Raw genomic sequence first — 25111 nt, 5'->3', positions numbered from 1 at the left:
AAACATTTTCACTACCCCAAAAAGAAACCCCTTATCGGAGAAACTCCCCACTCTCTCTCCTCCCGGCCCTTAGCAACCATGAGTCTATACTCTCTGTCGTTGTGAATTTCCCTATTCTGGGCGTTGCTTATAAATAGAATCATATGATATGTGGTCGGCTTTGTGTTTCACTTCTGCCCCTTAGGCAGGTTGAAAAGATGAATCTTTTCAAGGTCCATCCATGTTGTAGGATCCGTACTTTAGTTTTTTTACTGATAAATAATATTCTGTTGCCCGGATATACAACATCTTGTTTATCCAGATGTCAAATTGATGGGTATTTGAGTTGTTACCACGTTCTGGCCATTATAAATAATGTTGCTATGAATGTTAACATGTAAGTATTCATTTGAATCCCCGTTTCAGTCTTTTGGGCGTGTACCTAAGAGGGCGTTTGCTGGATAATAGGGTAACTAACTTTTAAGATCAGAGTTTGAGGAGGTGCTATACTGTTTTCAAAGTGGCTGCACCCTTTCCCATTCCTGGATGGTCTCTCCCTTTTTATCAGGAAAAACTATGAAAAATTCTCTTCACTGCCATTGATTTTTGCAGGCAAGTCATGCTATATTAGCCTTTTTCTCAGGCTCTTTCCTCACCCCTCTCCGCAGCTGCCCTTTCTCTCTGAATCACTGAGGATGCCCCCCAGTGCTGAGTTTTGGAAGCTTAATTTGGCCTGAACCTCCCAGGATCTGTCCCTAATGAACAGCTCTCTTCTGTGGGAGGTGGGATGGGCTGGCAGGCCTTGTCTACAAGTGTTACTGTTACTAGTAACTAACATCATTAGTGTCACTAATATCATCACTGTTGTTAGAGGCAAGAAGGGAGATACTGCAAAACTCAGATGTCACTTCTTAAAAGATCACCGTATGCCAATTGAAGTTTTAGATCATGTCTGTGTGCCCATCTTCTCACTAGAAACAGTTAAGATTTTGTGGCGCCTTTTTCATTCAGTAGATAAGGATTCCACCTGCTTTCCATTCGTGGAATGGTACCAAGCATCCAGTCCAGGAATGAAGACTGATATTTGGGGGGAACTTTGTAGCTCACGATACAATTTTTTTTTTATCTTGTACTATTTTACATAAAATGATACATTCTTCTTTTTTGAAAATTTAGATCTATAAAAACGACCACTCAGAAAATGGAAGTTGTCTTCAATCCCTTGCCTTGCTCCTGACCCTATAATAAATAACAAGTCTCTCTTCTGCCTCTGTTTTCTCAGTTAGTTCTCATAGCAGTCTCATCTAGGCCAGAGATTATGGACCCATTTTACAGATCAGAAAAGCAGGGTGCAAAAAAAAGTCCACAGGTTTCCCGTTCAGCTGGCAGGGGATAGGACTCGAACTTGGGCCTTGGAAAGCTGGCCACTGCCCTTTGGACCACCTCTTGCATCCCAAAGCCCTTGCACCAGCTCCCAAACCAGCCCCTCCCATGTTTGTGGGCCTCTCTGACCTGCCCTAGTGCTTGGTCTCCTTGGGGACGTGGGGGGAGGGCCAGTGTGTGCTTCTTTGTGGCCGCTCCTCAGGCCAGATCCCAGAGGAGCGCCGTGAGAGGGAAGGCCCCTGGCAGGGAGCTCACTGCCCGTCCTGCCCACGGGGGATGCACCTGTCCGTGCACGGGTGAGCACCCCACTCTGCCTGCGTGCATCCCCATCTGTGAGGCCTCCTGCGGGACCCAGGCCATCCTGGACTTCTCACGCGACGTGCAGAGTTGCGGAGCGGTGAGCCTTGCCGTTTCGTTTGCCTTCCCACCTTGCACTCCCTACCATGGGCAGAGGACGCTTGAGTTAGCGTGCTTTCTCTCCGACCCTGCCCTGGGGTGGTCTGAGGGCATCCAGAGAAAGATTCTGTGGGTGAAACCAGAGCAAAGACTTTGTTTTTCAGTCCATCCTTTGACCCACTGGCCAGCTTCCGTGCCTGGCTTCCCTTGGCCTGTGATTTTGTCTCTGGGAGTCACATTTGTTCGGTTCAACTTGGTGACCACTGATTGAGCTCAGCTGTGGGAGTGAGCTCTGAAGCATAAGCATAAGGGGCAGGCACCTGGTGTGGTGCCACTCATATAAATAGGAAGGTGGGCAAGGTGACTGCCACATTAGAGGTAGGAGAGGGGCCACAAAGGAGATGAGCTCCTTGCAACAAGGGATGTGGTTTTATGTTTCTTTGCATCTCACAGCAAAGGATGTGCTTTAATGTATGTATCCCCACAGGCAGGTGGATCTGTGGGCAGGCCACTGCCTCCAGTCAAGAAAAAGCGAGGTGAAGGAAGGACTGGGTCAGTTCGGTTGCTTAAGTGGTCCCAGTCCCTCAGACATGTAGATCTTGTGCAGAGAGAACTAATGAAACGGTGTTGGGGGGTGACCTGAGCCTCGGCCCAGCTCATCTGTCAGCTCCCCCAGCAGTAGGATCCCCCAAGGTCCAGTAGGATCCCCCGAGGTGGTGCCATCATTCACGGGCTGTGGGATCAGACCAAGGAGTTCTTACTAAGTCACAGGTGAACTGTCAGACTTTGTGCCTCCTTTGCTTAACGGTTAGATATGGTATGAGATGATCCTAAAGCAGCTTTATTCTCACACCCTTGGTTGCAAAATGCTCTCAGGAGTAGAAGAGAAAGGCCTGGCGCAGAGCCTTACTAGTCCACAGGCGCCAGCATCAGCATCACCTGGGAGCCTGTTAGAGACCCCGGCTTAGTCGGTTGAGCGTCTGACTTCGTCTCACAGTTCGTGAGTTTGAGCCCTGCACTGGGCTCTGTGCTGATGGCTCGGAGCCTGGAGCCTGCTTCCGATTCTGTGTCTCCGCTCTCTCTGCCCCTCCCCCACTTGTGCGTGCGCGCGCGCTCTCTCTCTCTCTCTCTCTCTCTCAAAAATAAATAAACGTTAAAAAAAAATTTTTAAAGGAAGGCAGAGTCTCAGGTCCCACCCAAGACCTGCTGACTCAGAATCCCCGGTGCGGTGGGGCTTAGGAATCTGAACAGGCTCCCCATGTTGCACGGGTACGTTTTCTACGTAGTAGCACAGGCCCGCTACCCACTAGTGCACCCAGTCTCCTGCCTGTGAACATCATCCGTGACAAGGCTGGGGCCCACTGGTCCAGACCGTACCCCTGGAACAATACTTGCAAGGCCCTTTACCTTTCTAGTCTTTGCGTACACAGTATGATCAGTGTTCATTGGTCTCTGTGGCGGGTTTCGTTCCCTGGGAAACGGACTGTGATTCCCCAGCGGGAGGTCCTTGGGGCATGTTCCAGGAGCAGCACCTTCAGAGGGTGTGGGTGGTGGCCCTGGGCAGAGGAAGAAGTTGAGCCGGGAGGGAATTCTGGAGTGGCTCGGCTGGTTCTAGAGAGAGCTCTGGAGCTGGGACACCAGGGGCTGGGTTTTTGAGCCCTCGTGGTCACTCGTTGCACATGGGCTGTCCCCCGAGGGCCAGAACCTTGGCAGGTGGCCCAGCAGAGGCCCGAGAGCAGAGGGCGCATCTGAGAGCTGTCAGCAGCCGGCCGTCCCGGGAGCTGGGGGAGTGAGGGCGTGACTTGCTCCTGAAGGGGCCGGGAGAAGACACCGCAGGTCCTCTGACCACACAGGCGTTAGAGGCCTCATGGTTACGCTTGACTCCGTGGGGTAACGTGTGTCTGCAGTCATCTCCCGTGTGGTGTCCGAGGGCATGGGAACGATCGCAGACGTGGGTCATGCCAGAAGCCTGCCGTGACTCCTTTGAGACACTGACCTCATTTTGTGGGAGCTTCAGCTCCCTGCTGGTTCAGCGGTGGTGACATCTGCTGGGGTCCCCGCTGAGGGCTCTTGCTGGGCGAATGGGCGGGGACGGTGCCTTATAGGCTCTAAGGTGCTTGTGAAGGGAAGGGCCACCTGCTGGAAGAAGCGTGTTTCTCTAAACCTTGCCTCCTCAGGGCCACCTCTGTGTCATTTGACAGCGGGTTCTAATGTGCCCTTTATGTTCTCCCCCGACAACAACCCTGAGCCCAGAAATCCCAAAGAATTTGTCCCGGCGGGGAGGGCCCTCAGTAGTTAACGGTGGCATGTTTTTGTCTTCCAGGGGCCAACATCCCCTACCAACCACAGCCCACCAGCTACGACTATGACGCCCCACTGAGCGAGGCAGGGGACCTCACTGACAAGTATTTTGCTCTGCGGGACGTTATCCGGAAGGTGGGTGCCTGGTCCGGGCCGCGGTGAGTGGGGCTTGGATACAGCCTGCTTTGGATGCGTTGTGCTCTGTAGATGAGTCCCTGGAGCCCTTGTGCTTAAAAGGGTGTATGGAGGGGAGGCCTCAGGTGGATTTGGTTGGCCTTGGGTCTTGACCCCCACCTGATTAAGAGCGAGCCTGTGAGCACGTTACTTCACTCGTCTATTCTTTGTGAAACTGGGACAACAGCACCTCATTGCATCATAAGGATCGAAAAGGACGTCTGTGGGGCCCCTGGGCGGCTCAGTCTGTCGAGTGGCCGACTCCGGCTCAGGTCACGTTCTTGAGGTTCGTGAGTTCGAGTCTGCTGCTGTCAGCGCGGAGCCTGCTTGGAATCCTCTGTCCCCCCGCCTCTCTCTCTTCTCCTCCCCTGCTTGCGCTCTCTCTCAAAAATAAATAAACAGTAAAACACAAAAAAGACCATCCATAAGGCACCCAGTATAGGCCTGGCACGTGTGTTGTCCGACAACTGGTGGCCGTTCCAACTGTTTGTGCTGAAGGGAAGAAGATGTGTGTCCACGTAAGTAGCTGAAGCACGTAGGAGAGAAAATCCGCAGGCTTTGTGAAGCATGGTGCAAAGGTGAGCTATCAACAGCGCCTCCGTTCTTCATCTGGGGCAAGTAAGTGCCTCTTCCGTTTGGCCTGCCAGCTGAACGCTCAGTCCTGCTAACAGTTGTGACCTTTTGAGGCATCTAAAGCACCCAGGTGGGGTTTCCTGTCTCTGCTGTGGGTGTAAAAAAAAAAAAAACAAAACCACAATTTTTCTGCTCAGTCACCTGAGTTTTGAAGTTAAAAAACAAAAGGTTTTCTGCCTATAAATGGTATGGACCTTTTTTTGGTTTAAGGATGCCTTAGTCTCAATTTAAGCCTACGTGTACAAATTCATCTTGTGAAGTACTTTAAGCACATTGAAAAATGTGATCAATACTTAACTCCTCTAAGAATTTGCCCACTTCGCCTGAATTTTCAGATTTACGGTTGAAATGTTGCGCTCGCTACTTTTTACTATGAGTTTCGTCTTCGCAGAGTTCATAGCGATGACTCCCCAGTTCTCTCCTGTATGTTCGTTCTGTTTCAAAGCTCCTTGTGCCTCTCTTTGGCATTTCCTTCCTTTATTTGAAACTTAGCTTTGTAATTCAGCCTTTCTTCTTTCCTAATATAAATATTCAAGGTTATGTATTTCCTTCAGGTTCCTCTATAGCTCCTTCTTCTAAGTGTTGATATGTAACATACTTACTATAGTTTGCTTCTAATAATGCCTGTTTGGATTTCTCTTTGGCCGTAGAAATGTTCAGAAGTCATTCAGAAGTAGCAATTATTAACATAATTATTTTTATAATTTGTTGGTTTATAACATATTTGCATTCTGGGTAGAGAACATGGTCTGTATGATGTGAATCCCTTGAAATATGTCAAACCGAGTCCTGGAGCCTGGCATCTATCAATATGAGTCAATGTTCCATGTGTTCTTGAAAAGACTGTATGTTTAGGGGGCGCCTGGCTGGCTCAGTCGTTCGAGCAACTCTTGATTTCTGCTCAGGTCATGATCCCAGGGTCGTGGATTGAGGGCCATGTTGGGCTCCACACTGAGCATGGAACCTGCTTAGGATTCTCTCTGTCTCTCCCTCTGTCCCTCTCCCCTGCTCGCATGCTCTCTTTCTAAAATAAAAGAATAAACATTTTTTTTAAAAAAAGACTATGTTTTTAAAAATTTTTTAATGTTTATATTAAAAAGAGAGAGAGACAGAATGTGAGCAGGAGAGGGGCAGAGAGAGGGGGAGACACAGAATCTGAAGCAGGCTCCAGGCTCTGAGCTGTCTGCACAGGGCCTGACTCAGGGCTTGAACTCATGAACCATGAGATCATGACCTGAGCCGAAGTCAGACGCTTAACCGACTGAGCCACCCAGGCGCCTCAAGACTATATGTTTTATAATTGTTGGATATCATCTATATACGTGTTCCTTAGGTTAAGCTTATTAATGGTGCTGCTGATATCTTTGATATCCTTCCTGGCTTTTTATCCATGTATTCTATTATTTGTTAAAGGATTGTGTTTCTCTTTGTAATTGTGTATTAGAATTAGGAATGCAAATTGAGAATGAAATCTTTCAGTATCATTTATTTAGTATCATCATGTACGTAGCCCTGTATCTCTAATAATGCTTTTTACCTCTAAGTTTTTTTTTGTCTGATACTAATGCATTTTTTCGGTTAATATTTACTGCTATATCTTTCACAATACTTTAATTTCAACCTTTGAATATCTTTTTTTTTAACATGTCCCTCGTTAACAAGATATAACTGGATTGTTGAAAAATCTAGTTTAAACATTTTTTTGTCTTCTAATTGGTACATTCATTTATGCTCATTCATTATGATTCTTGATATACATTGATTATTTTCAACTGTCTTACTTGACAGTAATCTATTTGTTCACCTTTTTTTTTTTTAAGAATTTTTAATGTTTATTTTTGAGGACAGAGGGAGACAGAGCGCAAGCAAGAGAGGCGCAGAGAGTGAGGAAGACAGAATCCGAAGCGGGCTCCAGGCTCTGAGCGGTCGGCACAGAGCCCGACGCGGGGCTCACATTCACACACCACGAGATCATGACCTGAGCCAAAGCCAGTCGCTCAACCGACTGAGCCACCCGGCACTGTGTCTCACATCAAGCCCAGTTACATCCCTTGTGACTTACATGTTTTATTAACGCCATGTTTTTTAGTGCCCTTAGGTTTAGAGTTGATGTATTTTCATCCTTTCTTTTAAAAAATCCCATGAGGCATTGTAATTGTATTAGACACTATTTGACTTGACCCACATTGTTTGTTTATTCACAAGTAATTCCGCAAATGTTTGGCAATTCTCTCTATATGCCAGGTATGGTTTTAGCTGTTTGGTATATATGAGCTTCCTTGAGAAGGTAAAGCTGGAGTGAAGACTTCAAGGTGATAGGACGGCCATGTGGGACATCCAGGGTGACAGCATGCGAATGGAATGTCACCAGTGAAAAGGTGGCCATGTGCATGGCATTTCATGTACAAATTGTACCTGTGTTTCTTCTGTGTACTACCTGTGCGGGTTCCTTCCCCGTTTCTCTGCCTATTTGTTTTCTGTGTAATTTGCAAGAGTTCTATTGTGGCATTTTTACCAGTTTGGGGGGTTTCTTCAGTGTTTTTTTTTTTCCTGCAAAAAACAGTCCTGAGTTATTATATAGTCAAATGTTTCACTTCTCTCTCTCTCTTTTTTTTTTAATTTTTCTTTAATGTTTATTTTTAAAGGAGAGAGAGTGTGTGAGTGGTGAGTGGGGGAGGGGCGGGGGGGTGGAGGGAGAGGGAGACACAGAATCCAAAGCAGGCTCCAGGCTCTGAGCTGTCAGCACAGAGTCCGACGCGGGGCTCGAACCCACAAACTGAGATCATGACCTGAGCTGAAATTGGACACTCAACCGACAGAGCCAACCAGGCGCCCCTCATGGCTGCTTCCCTAGCCTAGTAGTAGAAATAAATTCCTGTGGGGTGCTTACAGTTTTTATGGCTTCACGTTTTATGTTCAAATATCGATGTACATGGAATTGCCAGTTTTGCTGTTGGGAGTGAGGCTGGGATTCAGCTTTATTCATCTCTTAAGTTACCAGCCGGTTAAAGTATTTGGGTCTGTTTTCAGATTCTTTTATGTTACTGAATTTTTTTTCTCCTTTCCCAACACCAAACTGCTTTAATTGTTATTTGTACTATGTTTTATTATCACCTGGGAGGACTTGTCTTCCATGTTTAGTCTTTCAAAATTTCCCTGGCTACTCTGTAAGTTTATCTTCCACATACGCTTTGGTATTATTTTATCAACTTCAAAAAACAAAACAAAACCCCAGGAAACCTATTGATATTTTGACTCATTTTGTATTAAATTTGTGTATCAAATTAGGGGTGAAATTTATGACATGGAGTCTTAGCCAAGAAAAGTTCCTTCTCCCTCTCTTCAAGTCTTTTCTGATGTCCATCTTGTTTTAAATTTTCTTAAGATAATCCTTGTCCATTCCTTAATATGCTTATTCCCAAATATCCTGTTTTTTTAGATACTCATAAAATGAGTCTTTCATTCCTTAATATAGTTGTTAGATATATTTTTCTTTAAAATATGAAATATTCGCAACAATTTTAAGTGTATAAAATAATGTTGCAAACACCCATGTACCCAGTACCTAGATTTAACCCAGGTTATCTCTCTGCCCCTCCCCCGCATCCATTCATTCTCTCCCTCTCTCTCTGTCAAAATAAATACACTTAAAAAAATAAATACATAAAGTCCGCCATTCAGTGGTTTTTTGGCATCTTACATTATTAACTTTTTAAAATTATGATAAAGTATATAGAACATAAAGTTTGCCATTTTAACCATTTTTAAGTGTATGATCGATCCAGTGGCTTTAATTACATTCATAATGTTGTGTAACCGTCACCACTGTCTATTTTCAAAATCTTTTCATCACCCCAAACAGAAACTCTGTAACTATTAAGAAATAAGAGGGGCGCCTGGGTGGCTCGGTTGGGCATCCAACTTCGGCTCAGGTCATGATCTCCCAGCTTGCGAGTTCAAGCCCTGTGTCGGGCTCTGTGCCGACAGCTCAGAGTCTGGAGCCTGCCTCAAATGGGCTCTCTCTGCCCCTCCCCCACTCACGCTCTGTCTCTCAAAAATAAACATTAAAAAATTAAAAAACAAAAAAAGGAAGGACTCGCCAGTGTCCTCTCCTCTCAGCTGCTGTAACCTCTACTCTACTTTTAGCCTCTGTAAGGTTGCCTGTCCTCGATATTTCATAGAAATGGAACCATACAATATTTTCCTTTTGTGTCTGACTTATTTCACTTACCATAATTTTTTCATGGTTCCTCCATGTTGTAACGTGTATCAGAACTTCACTCCTTTTTCTGGCTAAGTAATATTCCACGCATGGATAGACCACATGTTGTTTAACTGTTCATCTCATTTGTCTCTTGCTGGATACGTGGGTTGTTTCCCATCTTTTGGCATTTATTTATTTATTTATTTATTTATTTATTTATTTATTTATTTTTGAGACAGAGAGAGACAGACAGACAGAGACAGAGTGTGAGCAGGGGAGGGGCAGAGAGAGAGGGAGACACAGAATCCAAAGCAGGCTCCAGGCTCTGAGCTGATAGCACAGAGCCTGATGCGGGCTCAGACTCACAGACCGCAAGATCATGACCTGAGCCAAAGTCAGACGCCCAACTGACTGAGCCACCCCGGCGCTCCCCCTCTTTTTTTTGGCTGTTTTGTTTTAAAGTTTATTTATTTTGAGAGCGAAGGAGAGAGAGTGCGCATGCGTGGGCACGAGTAGGGGAGGGGCGCTGAGGAGGGAGAGACTCCCAAGCAAGCTCCACTGTCAGTGCAGAGCCCGATGCAGGGCTCGAACTCAGGAACTGTGAGATATCATGACCTGAGCTGAAACCGAGAGTCGGATGCGTAATCGACTGAGCCACCCAGGCGCCCCATCTTTTGGCTGTTTTGAATAATACTACCTGGGGCATCAGGGCACTGGTATCTGCTCAAGTCTGCTTTCCGTTCCTTCGGTTATTTACCCAGCAGTGGCGTTGCTGGTGGGTTTACTTTTAGAATAGTTTTCTTTCCGAAATAGTGAGCCCTTGATGCCTTATCGTCGAATATTAAAACATATTTACTGTGATTTTTTATGTGAAACATCACCTTATATTTGATCTCACATTTTTATTCTCCTATATTTCTAGCTCCCTCTTTCTGCCCCTCCCTCCACCCCGGCAACGCTCCCCCCACACTTTTCCTGACTCTCCCTGGCTCTTCTGATTGATGGTCGCTAGAGCTGTTCACCATCACCCGCCAGTCCCCTCTCTGCTGCAGTTTGAGGGCCCCTGCCCTACAGACCACCTGGCCGGGACGGCTAGGACCATTCTGACTGTCATACTCTGGCCCTTTGCAAACATGCACCGTGCTGGAAGGGGACCTGTGTTCCAGTCAACTGAACTTTTAACAATCTCCAGTTCCCTTTTGGCTCCCTGATCTCTCTCCATTGTAAGCTATTGCTACTACAGTCTCTCCTTAATGGACAGGTGATATTATCACCAAGAACATTAATGCTATTGCACATGCCCTCTTAAGGAATGTGAAGAAAGCGATACAGTCAGATACGAATGTCACAAAGGGTACTGGATAAGGCAACAAAAATGAATGTGTATTTTTTAAAATTTATTATTTTTTAGTAATCTCTACACCTGACATGGGGCTCAAACTCACAACCCCAAGATCAAGAGGCACGTGCTCCCCCAACCGAGCCAGCCAGGTGCCCCAAAAGTGTATTTAAATGAGTAAAAAAAAAAAAAAATCATGACAAATTTAAGAATTTTAAGGATTAAAATAATCGCAAACGTCACAAAATTCCAAAGCATACTTTGAATTTATTAACTGAAACACACCTGCTATCCTTCTGCTTTTTGTCTCTGTTTTGTTTGTACTCTTTTTCTCTAGAGAGAGAATGGAAATCTTTCTCTTTAGCGTGGCTTATTGAAATTTGTTTTTTAGAATGTACTGAGCGTTTTTTTTTTTATCTTATTTTTTTATTTTTTAAAATTTACATCCAAGTTAGCATACAGTGCAACAATGATTTCAGGAGCAGATTCCTTAGTGCCCCTGACCCATTGAGCCCATCCCTCCTCCCACAACCCCTCCAGTAACCCTCAGTTTGTTCTCCATATGAGTCTCTTCTGTTTTGTCCCCCTCCCTGTGTTTATATTATTTTTTTTCTCTTCCCTTATGTTTACCTGTTTTGTCTCTTAAAGTCCTCACATGAATGAATTCATTTGATTCTCTGACTAATTTCACTTAGCATAATACCCTCCAGTTCCATCCACATAGTTGCAAATGGCAAGATTTCATTCTTTTTGATTGCCGAGTAATACTCCACTGTGTATATATATATATATATATATATATATATATATATATATATATACACACCACATCTTCTGTATCCATTCATCCCTTGATGGACATGTGGGCTCTTTCCATACTTTGGCTATTGTTGATAGGGCTGCTATCAACATGGGGGTGCATGTGTCCCTTCGAAACAGCACACCTGTATTCTTTGGATAAATGCCTAGTAGTGCAATTGCTGGGTCATAGGGTAGTTCTATGTTTAGCTTTTTGAGGAACCTCCATACCGTTTTCCAGAGTGGCTGCACCAGTTTGCATTCCCACATACTGAGAGTTTAGAAAACAAAAAGTTTCACATTTTGTTTCTGATAAAGTTATATACATATTTAAGATTATTATCAAAATTGAGGCAATCTCTCTCCAGTTCTTTCACATATGAGCTTGAGAATTTGGAGAAATTTCTACAGCCAGGTCCTGGCCCCAGACATTTGAAACCCTGTGTCTCTTCTACAACCCCGTACTGCTGAGGCTGGATGCCTCAGGGCACCATCCAGTGATGTGCACTGAGTCAGCCTGTTGGGTGTGGGGAATGATCTGTTAGGGATCGTGTATCCAGCCACGGAAGTGACAACGAACTATGTAGATGTATCCAACACCCAAATTAAAGAAACCCCGCCTCAGCCCTCCCTGGGGTGCATCCCAGAGATGCCTGTGGCGAACTCCAAGGCCTCCTGACTTGTGACACAAGGAAGCTGGCGCAGAAAGAGACAAGGGTCTTAGCCTGTGGCGGTTAAATTAGATGACTTCTGCAAATTTTCCAAAAACCCGTGACCATGTGAACGCACTGCTGGGACCCTCCCTGGGGACATTTCCGGACGCAGGAAATGAGCTAGGAGGCTGCTGACATAACCTAGAAATGAGATGGTGGTGGGGGCGGCGGGGCGTGGAGAGGAAGCAATAGATTTGAAAAATGTTTCGGGGGTACAATCGGTCGGATTCGGTGACTGCCCGCGTGCAGGTGTGAGGAAGCGTGAGGAGGCACTGATTTGTCTCGGTTTACAGCTTTTGGTCGGATACCCGGATGGGAGTTGTGGTCAGCAACAACCATGGAGGACTGCAGGGAAGGCACGGGCCAGGAAGGGGAAGGGGAAGGAAGCTCTGCGCTGGGTTTGTTCAGCTCCAGATGCCTTTGGGGCCATCCGAGTGGAGGTGTCTATCCAGCAAGTGCCTCACTTAAGAGGGAGAAGCTCCAAGAAGCGGTCATTAGGACAGGTCATCGGTGGAAGGGGAGGCTAAAGTCCAGGGGAGGCTGAGATTGCCGATGGAGAGCTGAGCGAGAAGGGCAGTGGGCCAAGCGGAGACAAACCCGGGGGGTCCCAGCGTTTCACCAGAGGGCACAGTAAGATGAGCCCGTGAAGGAGACAGTCTCCAGAAATTAGTATAATTCAATAGCTTATGATAGATCATAGCTTACCACGTGGTCCTTTTTTCCGTTTTCTTCTTTTCGGTATTTCAGGTTTGGAAAAGAGAAAAGAACTGCTTTAAAAGTGAGATCTGTCTGGGGCGCCTGGGTGGCTCAGTCGGTTAAGCGGCCAACTTATGCTCAGGTCATGATCTCGCGGTCCGTGAGTTCGAGCCCCGCGTCGGACTCTGTGCAGACAGCTCAGAGCCTGGAGCCTGTTTCAGATTCTGTGTCTCCCTCTCTCTGACCCTCCCCTTTCATGCTCTGTCTCTCTCTGTCTCAAAAATAAATAAACGTTAAAAAAAATTTTTTTAAATAAAAATAAAAATAAAAATAAAATAAAAGTGAGATCTGTCTTACGAGACTTTGTAGACTTTCAGTCACCTGGTTTGCTTGCACTGAGGAAAAGAATGGGATCATAAAAACCCCCACTAGAGCTGCCTCTTCCTTCACCAAAGACTTAAAAGGTGGAATGGGTCTCTTCTTTAATCCATTTCAAGAGTAAGCTGGGTGTCGACGGACAATATCTTTCGCTGATGTGGATGCCCAGGGTGGATAATTTCCCATCAGGCTGCAGAAGCCTGTGCTCGATGTTGAAGGCTCCAGGTGGCCTTTGGCATGTGACTCTTCAAGGTATGACAAAGCTCATGACATTTGCATTTTCTAAAATACTCTCTTTGCTGTGGGTAAAACTCAACCAGACATGGTTAACACTTTGACCTCGAGTATGAACCATAAGACTGTAGGGCAGCGCCCTCCTCCTCCCTACCAATTCCTGAGAGGGGCAGTGGTGAGTTTATTTTTGTACGCTTTTGAATGAATTTAAGACCCACTTTCTAGTCTTGTTACAGTTCTTCCTAAGGATTCTATCAAAGATGAAAGTCCAGCTGGCTTTTTGGTGATGGGTCATTATTACAGAAATTAATCAAGTTGTACATTGAGGACCTTGACAATTGGAGCAAACATTAGGATTCCCTGAGGTGGACGCTGGGGCTGGGTGGGGACCGGGGATGTGAAAATGGCCAAGGTGACTTTTACTATTTCAGAGCTTAATGAAGTCTGAAACTTGACTGAGGACCAGTCTACACCGGCTGATTGATTGTTCTTCTTGGTTTATGGATGGAATGACATTAGCTCAGTGGGTAGACACAAGCTGTCTCTTGTGGATCCACGGTGCTGGTGGAAACACAGTGTTTTATGTCTGATAATTAGGGCTAACGAAGTGACTATTTCATAACAAATGTTAGACTTCTAAAGCATTGCCTGCACTCTTGTGGTTCTAGTGTTTTCCTTTCCTGCAGAGTTGGCTTTTCTGGTTTGTCTTTCAGAGTGATTTCTCTAAAACGCCGATCTGGTCAAGATGCCTTCCATGACTTGGCCTCCTATTTTCCTCAAGCCTCATTTTGCAATTCTCCCCTTCTTGTACATGACTCTCCGGCCTGAAAATGAAGGTGCATAAGATTCCGTGAATAGGACAGTACTGTTGATATCTCCCAGCCTCTGCACATAATGTTCCCTCGCCTTCGCCCATCTGGAAAATGAGAACACACTTCAGTTACCTTCTCTGGGACGTTGTCTTTGACCTGGCTCTGCAGTTAGTCGCGTTTTAACTTCTTCTACCGCCTTGCAGTGTGGACATCTTGAACATGCTACTTCCCATAGTGCATTGCTACCATTTGTTTACACACATTTTTCACAGTCTGCATTAGGCTGTTTATGTCCCCAGTGCCAAGCGTAGGACCTGACACAAAGTCCTTTCTTAATAAGAATTTGTTAGAAGAACGAATGAAAACGTTAGAGATCTTGGGGAAAGAGAGGTTGGTCGCCATTGAATCTATTTGATTTGACTGGGACAAGAGCAGCTTCTGATGTTAAATTTGTCCAGCTAAATAGGCAGGATAAGAAGCACCATTTATGACCGGTATGAAAACTCTGATTAAAGCACGGATTATGACAGAAAAATAAATTAAGGTTCTGAAATAGTGTTTTGGAATATTTATCCTTTTCTGGAACATTAAATTCGTTTGATACAAGATTAGGATTTTACTATAAGATAATCAGTGAAAAATCACTAAGCTTGTTGAAAAGAAAAGACAGAAGATTGGGGCAAATGGGATAGACAGATGGAGACTTAATATCAACATTATGATGAGCTCTTACCACTGATTTAAAAAAACCAACATCCAGATCGACAATTGGGTGGAAGATGTAAACACGTATAGACATTTGGTGAAAACTTCGGCATACGCTCTATTAAGACTCATATAAAATGCTTATATCATTTGGCCTAGTAACTCTTCGCTTGGTGCTTTATTGAAAAGATTTTTTTTTTAAACCAAGATGATGCTATAGACATACAGTTGTTCATTGTAACACTATCTGTAATATCAAGAATTGGAAATTATCTAAATCCTAATACTGAAAGGATGGTCGTATCCATTTGGATGTAATATGCAGTAGGGGCATCCGGGTGGCTCTGTCGGTTAAGTGTCCGACTCGGGCTCAGGTCACGATCTCGCGGTTTGTGAGTTCGAGCCCTGCTTCGGGCTCAGTGCTGACAGCTCAGAGCCTGGAGCCTGCTTCCGATTCTGTGTCTCCCTCTCTCTCTGCCCTTCCCCCACTCACACTCTGTCTCTCTCTCTCTCTCTCTCTGTCTCTGAAAAATAAACATTGAATATATTATGCAATAAGTAAAATTATTGTCCGTATTTAGGCCAGAAGTACTTTGGGTAAGTAGCAAGTTACAAAACCGTCTCTAATCTTCCATGGCATATGTGCATAAGGAGAGGGTCCAAGAGAAAAACTGGAAGAGAAAAGGTATCATGGGGTGTTTTTGTCTCTGGAATTATGTTTAATTAATAGGAGACACTGTCTCTTGTACTGTTGTACCATAAAGGAGGTGAGGTGGAACGATAGAAACAACACTTGCCTTGGGGTCAAGATCCCAGCTCATTCCTTTGCCCTGTGATTCTCTTGAGCAAGTTCACCAGTCTCACCTCTAAAAAGGAAATACAATGACGGACTGTAAGGGCCTTTGTGCATAGCAAGGGAGACGACCAAGCTAGTACAGAAGCATTCCATCCCTGTGAGCTCAGTGTAGGTTAAGGAACGCTGCCTGTGCCGCGATTTTTTCTTCCAGCGTGATAGAGGAGATTGCAGCCCTACTCACTCTGGACGCCAGACTCCACCTTGACTTTCGGAGTTAGATACGACATGGTCACTACTATGTGCAGGTGAATAGGGGACCTCAGCAAACAAATCAGACGATCTCAGTTCCCCTCTGTGGATTTGTGTTTGCTGCTTCTATTGGCCAGAGTGTGGGCTGGAGGAAGAGGCAGGGAGACTGCCACAGGACAATGAGTGTGGTTTAGGACTGTCAGGGAGGCTGGGAAGAGAGATTTCCCATCTTGTCTGTCTGAGATCCACAGATACAACTACTTGGCCTCACATTCATTTTAATGTGAATCATGAAGATCGTTTTAATGTGCTTATTTTATTTTATTTTATTTTATTTTATTTTATTTTATTTTATTTTATTTTATTTTATTTTAAGAGAGAGAGAGAGAGGGCGCAAGTGAGCGAGGGGCAGAGAGAAAAGGGAGTGAGGGAAGCGGAGCTCACCCGAAGCAGGGCTCAGGTGATGTGGGACTCAAATTCATTGACGTCAGATACTTAACTGACTGAGCCACCCAGGTGCCCCTCATTGTATTTATTTGAGAGAGAGAGAGAGAGAGAGAGAGAGAGAGAGAGAGAACCCGCTGGGAAGAGGGGCAGGGGGAGGGAGAGAGAGAATCTTAAGCAGCCTCCGTGCTCAGCGCAGAGCCTTGATGCGGGGCTTGATCCCGTGACCCTGGGATCATGTCCTGAGGTGAAATCAAGAGTCGGATGCTCAACCGACTGAGCCACCCAGGCACCCCTTTAATGTGCTCTTTTAAAAATGTCACAGAGGGGTGCCTGGGTGGCCCAGTCAGTCGAGCGTCTGACTTTGGCTCAGGCCATGATCTCACGGTTCGTGAGTTCGAGCCCCACATCAGGCTCACTGCTGTCAGCACAGAGCCCGCTTCGCATCCTCTGTCCCCCTCTCTCTCTTCCCCTTCCCTGCTCACACTCTCCCTCTCTCAAAAATAAATAAACATTAAGAAAAATTTTTTAATCTTTAAAAATGTCACAGGGGCGCCTGGGTGGCTCAGTCGGTTAAGCGTCCGACTTCGGCTCAGGTCACGATCTCACGGTCTGTGAGTTCGAGCCCCGTGTCAGGCTCTGGGCTGACAGCTCAGAGCCTGGAGCCTGTTTCGGATTCTGTGTCTCCCTCTCTCTGACCCTCCCCCATTCATGCTGTCTCTCTCTGTCTCAAAAATAAATAAACGTTAAAAAAAAAAATGTTTTTTTTTAAATAAATAAAAAAAATAAAAAAAAAATGTCACAGAACTATCAATTCATTGAATACTAGAAATACAGTTCAAGATGGATGGCTGACCACATACTTATCTCTTCTGCCTTTCAAAATGTTATTAAATGATTAAAAATGGTATTTTTTTAAATGAAGCCATCAAGAGGGGCACTATCCATGCATGAGAGATTTCAAAAAATTTCCGGGTAACAAAAAATAGATATAGGTGACTAAGGAAGTAGCACGAGGAAATCTAGGTCCCCAGGGAGTGTGAAAGGGGATTATTGAAACAGGTTAACAGGGGTGCCTGGGTGGCTCTGTCGGTTAAGCATCTGACTTCGGCTCAGGTCATGATCTCGCGGTTCATGAGTTCAAGCCCCACGTTGGGCTCTGTGCTGACGGCTCGGAGCCTGGAGCCTGCTTCGGATTCTGTGTCTCCCTCTCTGTCTGCCCCTCCTCCACTCATGCTCTGTCTCTCTCTCAAAAATAAATAAACATTAAAAAAAAATTTTTTTTAAAGAAACAGGTTAACAGGGAGTAGATTACTCTTAAAGAACCCTATAGAACCAGGGTCCTGGAAACGCAGATGTGACAAAAAACAGAATGAAACAGCTGAAAATGGGAAGGCTAATGGAACTGCCTATTTCCCATCAGGTCCTCCACTTTGCCGCCCCTCTTTCAAATGAACTGTCCGTCAGGGAAGCATCTTTTTAATAGTCAGAAAATTAGAATTAAAAAAAAAGTGTGCAGCCTGAGAGCAAAAACCTTACATATTATGTCTGACTCCCTCCCAAATCACCCTAAAACAGTTCCCCACTGAACAAACCTTGCTCTTGTACACAGAGCAGGATTGGCTTAGAGAAGATGGTCATGCGAATGCTGGTGCATTCATTTGCATTACCACTAAATAAGAATGGATGGCCAAGGGTGGCCGGATGTTTGAAGACATCCATAAAACCTGTACAGGAAAAGAGAAAGACCAAAATGAAGTAAACAGAAAAATAACCTAAAGGCAACAGATAATTCAGGACAGAAATGAGAGATCTTAAGCAAAGCTGAGCAGACCCTCTCAAATTTATATCTTTTAGAGACATTTGGAAAGATGTTGCTTTCACACTATAAGAATAGGATACTTTGAAAAAGGAGCAATTAAAGAACAAAGAAAGCTTCCCCCAAATAAAAAATAATCTCCTAGAAATTAGAACCAGAAGACAGATTGAAATAGAGAAAAGATGAGAGATACAGAGGAACAATCTAGGACGTCTAACTTACTTTTAAGGGAAAAAGATGAAGAAAAGAAAATATTAAAAAAACACAGAATTTTCTTCTAAAACCAAAAAGGATATTTGATTTGCCCAGAATAATAAATGTAAAAAACACACAAACCCAAACACATCCTTGGAAAAAAATGAAAACATAGAGAATAAAGCACTTACAAGCTTCTAGAGAGAAAAAGCCAGTCACCTTTGAAAGAACAAGAATCATCCGGTGACTCATACCGGATGATATGGGGGGGCAAATCTTGCCTTCTAAGGGAAGATGATTTTCAGTATAGAATTCTGTACTCATCCAAATTATCGACTTCATATGCCATTTGCAGACATTCAGAAATTCAAAAAATTTCCCTTCCACATACCACTTCTTGGGAAGTTACTTGAGATTGCTCCAGCGAAAGGAGGTAGTTACGAGATCCTAGAAACAGAAGCTAAAACCAGGAGAATAATGAAGAAAAGTGCCAGAATATCAAGGCCAGAGGAGAGTCAGTCCCTTGGAGCAAGAAGACTCGAGAGTTCCAACAGGAAGTTTACTAGAGGGAGGAAAGAGTGTTTGGAGAAACTTGGCCACCATCTTTGGAAATTTAGAACAGCTAAAGAGGAGTTAACCTAAAGGCAGACAGGAAAAGAGAAAGGCAATTAGAAACCCCAGGGGAAGGAGAAGAACACAAAAAGCTGAAGAACACAGAACATTCATCATGATACATACTACTTAGCTTTGCAGAGAGTAACATTTATATAATTATAATCATGTGAACACTGTTGATTGATTTTGAATTTAGAGTCAATGTACAGGTGGTGGGAAGGTGTATGGGTACAGGACAGACTTTTTAACCTTGACAGTGTAAAAGTATAACTGATAATTTGGGGGTGGGAGTAGGGAAGAGAGCTCAGGAAAGGGTACAAATAGACTTATCTTAAAAAGTATGGACACAAAAGATCATCTTAATTGATGGAACTAAGAAATAGAGGTGTAGTATTTCAAGCTACAAAGGTAACCAGTAGAGAAATGATGATATAACCATGTTGGCAAGAAAGAGAGATAGCCAGAACAGTACACGTGGGCTAAATTCTCATGTATTAAAGAAATCAATAATGTGTTCAAGGGATGAAATAAGAAATAGCAGATAAGTATAAATATAGAAACTAAAAGATGCGAAAATGGAAAAATTAAATGGATTTAAAATGGTTTCCTCTGAAGAATAGCACAAAGAGAATAGTCAGGAAACTATTGCTTTTCATTACAGCAGTCTGTCGTCTTCCTTTTTAAGTACTTTAAAAAATGGAAACCGAGGAGCGCCTGGGTGGCTCAGTCAGTTAAGTGTCTGACTTCGGCTCAGGTCATGATCTCGCGGTTCGTGGGTTTGAGCCCCTCGTCGGGCTCTGTGCTGACAGGTCGGAGCCCGGAGCCCGCTTCGGATTCTGTGTCTCCCTCTCTCTCTGCCCCTCCCCCACTTGCACTCTGTCTCTCTCTCAAAAATAAACCTTAAAAATTAAAAAACATAATAATAAAAATAATTTTAAAAGATGGAAACCGAAGGAAAGGAAGGGAGGAAGAGAAGAATGGAGGAGGAAAGAAATGTGGGGAGCCTGCGAGATCATAATGCAGTCTACTTGGAGATGGACACAGACTTCTAAGACTTGGCACTTATATCTTCTAACTCTAATTTAAATGTGTGTGTGTGTGTGTGTGTGTGTGTGTGTGTGTGTGTGTGTGTTTAGTGTATAGTAAGGTTCTATTTTTATTTTAGTTTTTGGCTTTTATTTAAGAAAAATTTCAAACTTACAGAGAAGTTTCAAGAATAAAAGTAGTACATCGAGCGCTCGAGTATTCCACACCCAGATTCACCCAGGTCAACATTTCACTCTCTGTGCTTCATCATTTTCCCCTCACTGCCCCCTTGGGTTTTCTCAACCACTGGAGGGTTACATGCAGTAACCTTTAAATACTTTACCTTTACCCCTAAATACTTAAGTGTGTGTTTCATAAGAGGTAGGAATATGCTCTTACATAACCACAGGAAATTTAACACTGATATCAAACTTTAATCTATCACTAAGATTCAACCTGCGAGTAATACTTTTCCTTACTTACAGCTACCTCCCTTCAAGATTCTGTTTGGCCCTGGGCCTTTTTCCTTTTCTCCCCCCAACTCCAGCCTTCTGCCATCACCTCATTCTCTCTCCTTGTTTTTGCTCTCTGTTTTGAAGTCTCTTCTTTATAATTATTTGAATGATTCCTGGAGTTTACAATGTAGACATACACAGACACGCACACACACACGGAAGTAAGAGCTTTACCAGACCCTGTCTGGTGGGGGAAACCTTTTGTTCCTTTGCCTTTCCGAAAATCACCCGCACTATTGTTCGAGTCTTTGAGCCTCCTTTTGAAAACTGAATTGTATAGCTACGTTTCTGAGGGTTTAACAGCTTTTCCTTTTTCTTTTTTTTTTCTTTCTCCACTCTGGTTTCTAGTTTGAAAAAGTACCAGAAGGTTTTATCCCTCCATCTACACCCAAGTTTGCATATGGAAAAGTTGCTCTGCAAAAGGTAAGAAAGAAAATAACAACTGTTGGGAGTGAGGGGGTGGAATTTAGCAGTTGTGAGTGAAAGTGTCACGCCGGGGAATTAGAAGGTTCTATCTTTCTGTGAATTGGTTTTCTGTGAGACTGATGGGGTAGGTGATGTTTCTGGGAAAATGGGGACGTGCGTGTGTCACATTGACGGGGTGAGCACATAGGGCATGAGCAGGAGTGGGTGGACGTTTGTGCATCATTCAGGTCATTTTGGTTCAATTACCAGTCATCCAAAGCAGCTTCAGGACCTTTGTGGGAATAACATGCCACCTTGTTATGCTTGGTGAGGTTCTTTTTCCATAATTTACATTTTTTTAGGGAGTTCTCCAAAGCCACAGGCATTGTCATAGATCTTTGCACATGTAGTGTGCTTCCCTCCATCTCAAAATCATGTACTGATTTTTGTGCTCTGGTTTATTTGGTAAATGGGGCAGCAAGAGGGAAATGGCTAGAAATTAATCATAAAAAGGAGTTGAAGACGTTTTATTCTAGGAAAGAGAAAAAGAAGGGAGATTTCATTTCATTGTCGGGAGTGACGTAAGCCAAAATCAATTTGTTTTGACCATCTGTGTCTTCAGGATTTCCCCTTTTATAATCCCTAACTCCTACATCTGTTAACTCACAAGAGAAAAAAAAAAAAACCACAAGCAGTTACACATTTCTTAAGAATCTTGACATTCTAAAATAGTGTAAGTTTTTATCTTTAACCAAAATGCCAAACACGATTGTATAATTTTTCCGTCCGTGAAGCCCTTTGATACTATGATTGGTTGAGCTCCTGTGACATTTTCCACCTAGCGTCAGATACGTGTGTTACATTCTACAAAGAATGTGGTCTCTCTGCGTGATAGGAATCTTTCTTTAGTTTTGATCAGACTTGAATCACACTTGTAAACGGAGTATCTTCTATTTTTCTCCTTGCTGCTGGCTACTTGAGGAGGTTGATTTGTTTTGGAGCTGCGAGAAATGTATTTTTATGCAACAGAAAATAGGTACAAATATTTAATACAGCAACATTGCTAAAACAAAACAAAACAAAACTAGCATAGTACCAAAAATACATTCTATTTACCATGAAGGAGAATTGTGTGAGTAGAAATAGCTTTTCCTCATGAACTAAATGTTTACAGTTTAAGACAGCAAATTAGCACACAACTGACTTCAGTTGATGTAGGACATGGTTTATGGAATAAGCCGTTTACCGTGAGTGGAATTTCTTTAGTTGTCCACATAGAAAAGCATCCATGTGAGTAGCTGAACGGATGGAATTGTACTTAAGGTTTTGTTTTCCCTTATGTTACACATCAGCAAGGTATCCCTGCAAAAGTGTCCATAAAATTTCTAACCAGTGTCAGTCGCGGGAAGTCCTAGGTTCAGAGCCAAACCTAACTGCAGACCTTGGCTCTGCCGTTGCTCCCGTGAGGCTCTCTGAGAACCTGTTTCCTCATCCCTAACCTGGGGACAGTGATGGCTGCCCCACCCGGCGGTTGTAAGGATTCACTGGGGTGTGCGTGCGAGGTACGCTCACCTGGGCTTCGGTAGGCGCTCAGCGATCGGTAGCTGCCATCATCCTTGTTACTACCTCGGAGTAAGCCTCCTGGGTTGTGAGAGTACACGATCGTCTGGACTAAATGTAGTAAGCATTTATTGAGTGTCTACTATGTGCTGGGTATCGGGTGAGCACCACACAGACTCTGCCCTTAAGAAGCTGACACAACGGCAAGGACGGCAAAGGTAAGCGGCCGGTACGTGATGCAGGCGTGGAAAATAGGCCACAGTCAAGTTCAGAGGAAGGTGCAGTCCTGGTTACTTCCCTCCGGGATGCTGGGGAAGGCTTTAGAGAGGAGGCAGCCTCCGAGCCTTGGTTTTCATTCATTTGAAGGGCCTTTTAATTTTTTTTTTTTAATTTTTTTTAACGTTTTATTTATTTTTGAGACAGAGAGAGACAGAGCATGAACAGGGGAGGGACAGCGAGAGGGAGACACAGAATCTGAAACAGGCTCCAGGCTCTGAGCTGTCAGCACAGAGCCCGATGCGGGGCTCGAACTCACGGACCGCGAGATCATGACCTGAGCCGAAGTCGGCCGCCCAACCGACTGAGCCACCCAGGCGCCCCTGAAGGGCCTTTTATATAGAGGTTGTATTTGCGAATAGATGTGCTTGACACGCTTTACGACCACCGTGAGTTATTTTTCATCGAGAGTTAGGGGATGGATAGCGATGATTGAAGGCAACTGGGGGTCAGCATTGAGCGGAATTTTAACAGTTTAGGTCTGTTTAGGGATTTGGTCCAATCCAGTAATGTCTTTGATAATTTGCAAATGGCATTAGCCTCCACTCTGATGACCAGGTGACAGTGAGTGAATGCTGGTCTTGTTTCTTTTCAGTTAAAGACGGTGGAGGACGCTCTGAACGTTCTGTGTCCTGCTGGGCCCATAAAAAGCCTTTATCCGTTGACGTTCATCCAGGTGAAACAGGTAGGCCTTCAGAGGTAATGCTTCACCCTTCTTCTACTGACAAAAAGGTACTTTCTGCACTGCCCTGCAGGGGCTAAAGTGGTAGGCAGATAAATCGGGTCCCGTGTAAATTCGCCACCGATTTCCAGGCTCTCTGTAGCTTTAAGTACCACACGGTGGTCCTTCCTAGATTCCCCCCACCCCGTTCTTCTCATGCCTTGAATAGGCGTAGCTCAACCTGATTCAACATAACTCTGACTGTATTTCTGATCTACTTAGTCTTGATTACTAGAGGAAAACTACCATCTTAATGCGCAAAAAGACCATTTAATTATTTGTCCTTAGTTAGCTCAAAGGTGTAGGGACCGTGTTCTCAATAGGTTAGGTTCTTAGAGATTTTTCCTGCTTTTGAAGGGAGCAGAACGCCTGTCAGTGCATACATGCATGCCCGCGTGTATGTGGTTAACCCAGGCACTGCCTCGTATGAATTTTATTTATTATTTATTTATTTTAAGTGGGCTCCATGCCTGACATGGGGCTCAAACTCATGACCCTGAGACCAAGAGTTGCACACTTGGCCGACTGAGCCAGCCAGGTGCCTGCCCCTCGTATTTATTTTAAAATTTTTTCCCAGCTTTTTATTTTGGAAATCTTCAAATCTAAAAATGTTGCAAGAAAAGTGTAATTTACACCCCTGTAGCTTTCACCTGGATTCACTAAATGTTGCCAGTTGGGTCTGTGTGTGTATCTGCAGTCAACTGCCCTTTTTTAACCATTTGAGTTTGTGGTCAGTATCCTGACACGTCACCCCTAAATATTACAGCATATATCTTTTAAGAAAAAGGACATCTTCCTATATGAACACAATATGATGATCACACTTAAGAAATTTAACGTTGATATCATCTTATTTAATATGCACTCTATAGTCAAGTATCCAATAATGTCCTATATAGCTTACCTTTTTTTAAAAAATGTTTATTTATTTTTGAGGGAGAGGAGTGGGGGAGGGGCAGAGAGAGAGGGACACAGAGGATCAGAAGCAGGCTCCACGCTGACAGCAGCAAGCCCGATGTGGGATTTGAACTCACGGACCATGAGGTCATGCCCCGAGCCCGAGTCAGATGCGTAGCCGACTGAGCCACCCAGCCACCCCTTAACTTTTTTTCAACCCAGCTTCCGATCCATGATCACACATCGCATTTAGTTCTAATGTCCCTTTTTTCTTCTTTCCTCTGTCACTATTCCTAAGTCTTGTTTTCCCTCTCTCTCTTTCTCGTGACATGGACATTTCTGAGTTCGGGCCAGTTGTCTTGTAGACTTCCCCTCACTGACTAGATTCAGTAAAACATTTTTGGCATGAGCGTGACAAAGGGGCTGTGTCCTCAGAGCGCCATGTCAAGATGTCCATGAGGTCACTTTGTCCCCTTGTTGTGATGTTAAGTTTGAACACCTAGTTAGGATCTCAGCCCCATTTTTCGAAATGGAAACTTATCTGGATCCCCCTGATGACTCTCTGTGGAGATCCCCTTCTGGAAGGTGTCTGAACCATAAGGTAATAAGACAGTGGCATATCTAATCTTAGTGTATTTTGCCTCTGGTTACTCTGTTTACACTTGTGATTTTGTTCTAACCACTCTGTTGGATCGATGCAATGAGGAATTAAGCCCTCCTTTCACTAGCACTGGATAGAATCCTTGCTCCCGTTCCAGCCAACACCCGCTGTGTCGCGTCTTCCTCGAGAAAATACAACCCGCCTTTTTCACCAGGCAGGGGAGCGTCTCGGCCAAGACACGGTCGGG

At 44.3% G+C, this 25111-nt stretch overlaps 1 protein-coding gene across 1 annotated transcript in view; it reads left to right on the top strand.

The window, feature by feature from the left end:
• Nucleotides 1-25111, top strand: part of GLB1 (galactosidase beta 1) — an 85361-nt gene that overhangs the window by 36907 nt on the left and 23343 nt on the right. Inside the window, exons 10-12 of the mRNA XM_042903678.1 lie at nucleotides 4082-4194; nucleotides 20753-20827; nucleotides 23241-23330. Coding sequence (XP_042759612.1) covers nucleotides 4082-4194; nucleotides 20753-20827; nucleotides 23241-23330 — 278 coding nt within the window. The remainder of the gene's footprint in view (nucleotides 1-4081; nucleotides 4195-20752; nucleotides 20828-23240; nucleotides 23331-25111) is intronic.

This window comes from Panthera leo, chromosome C2 (assembly GCF_018350215.1).
Source record: "Panthera leo isolate Ple1 chromosome C2, P.leo_Ple1_pat1.1, whole genome shotgun sequence".
In the NCBI taxonomy this organism is placed as follows: domain Eukaryota; kingdom Metazoa; phylum Chordata; class Mammalia; order Carnivora; family Felidae; genus Panthera; species Panthera leo.
This window is presented reverse-complemented; position numbering and strand designations above follow the sequence as displayed.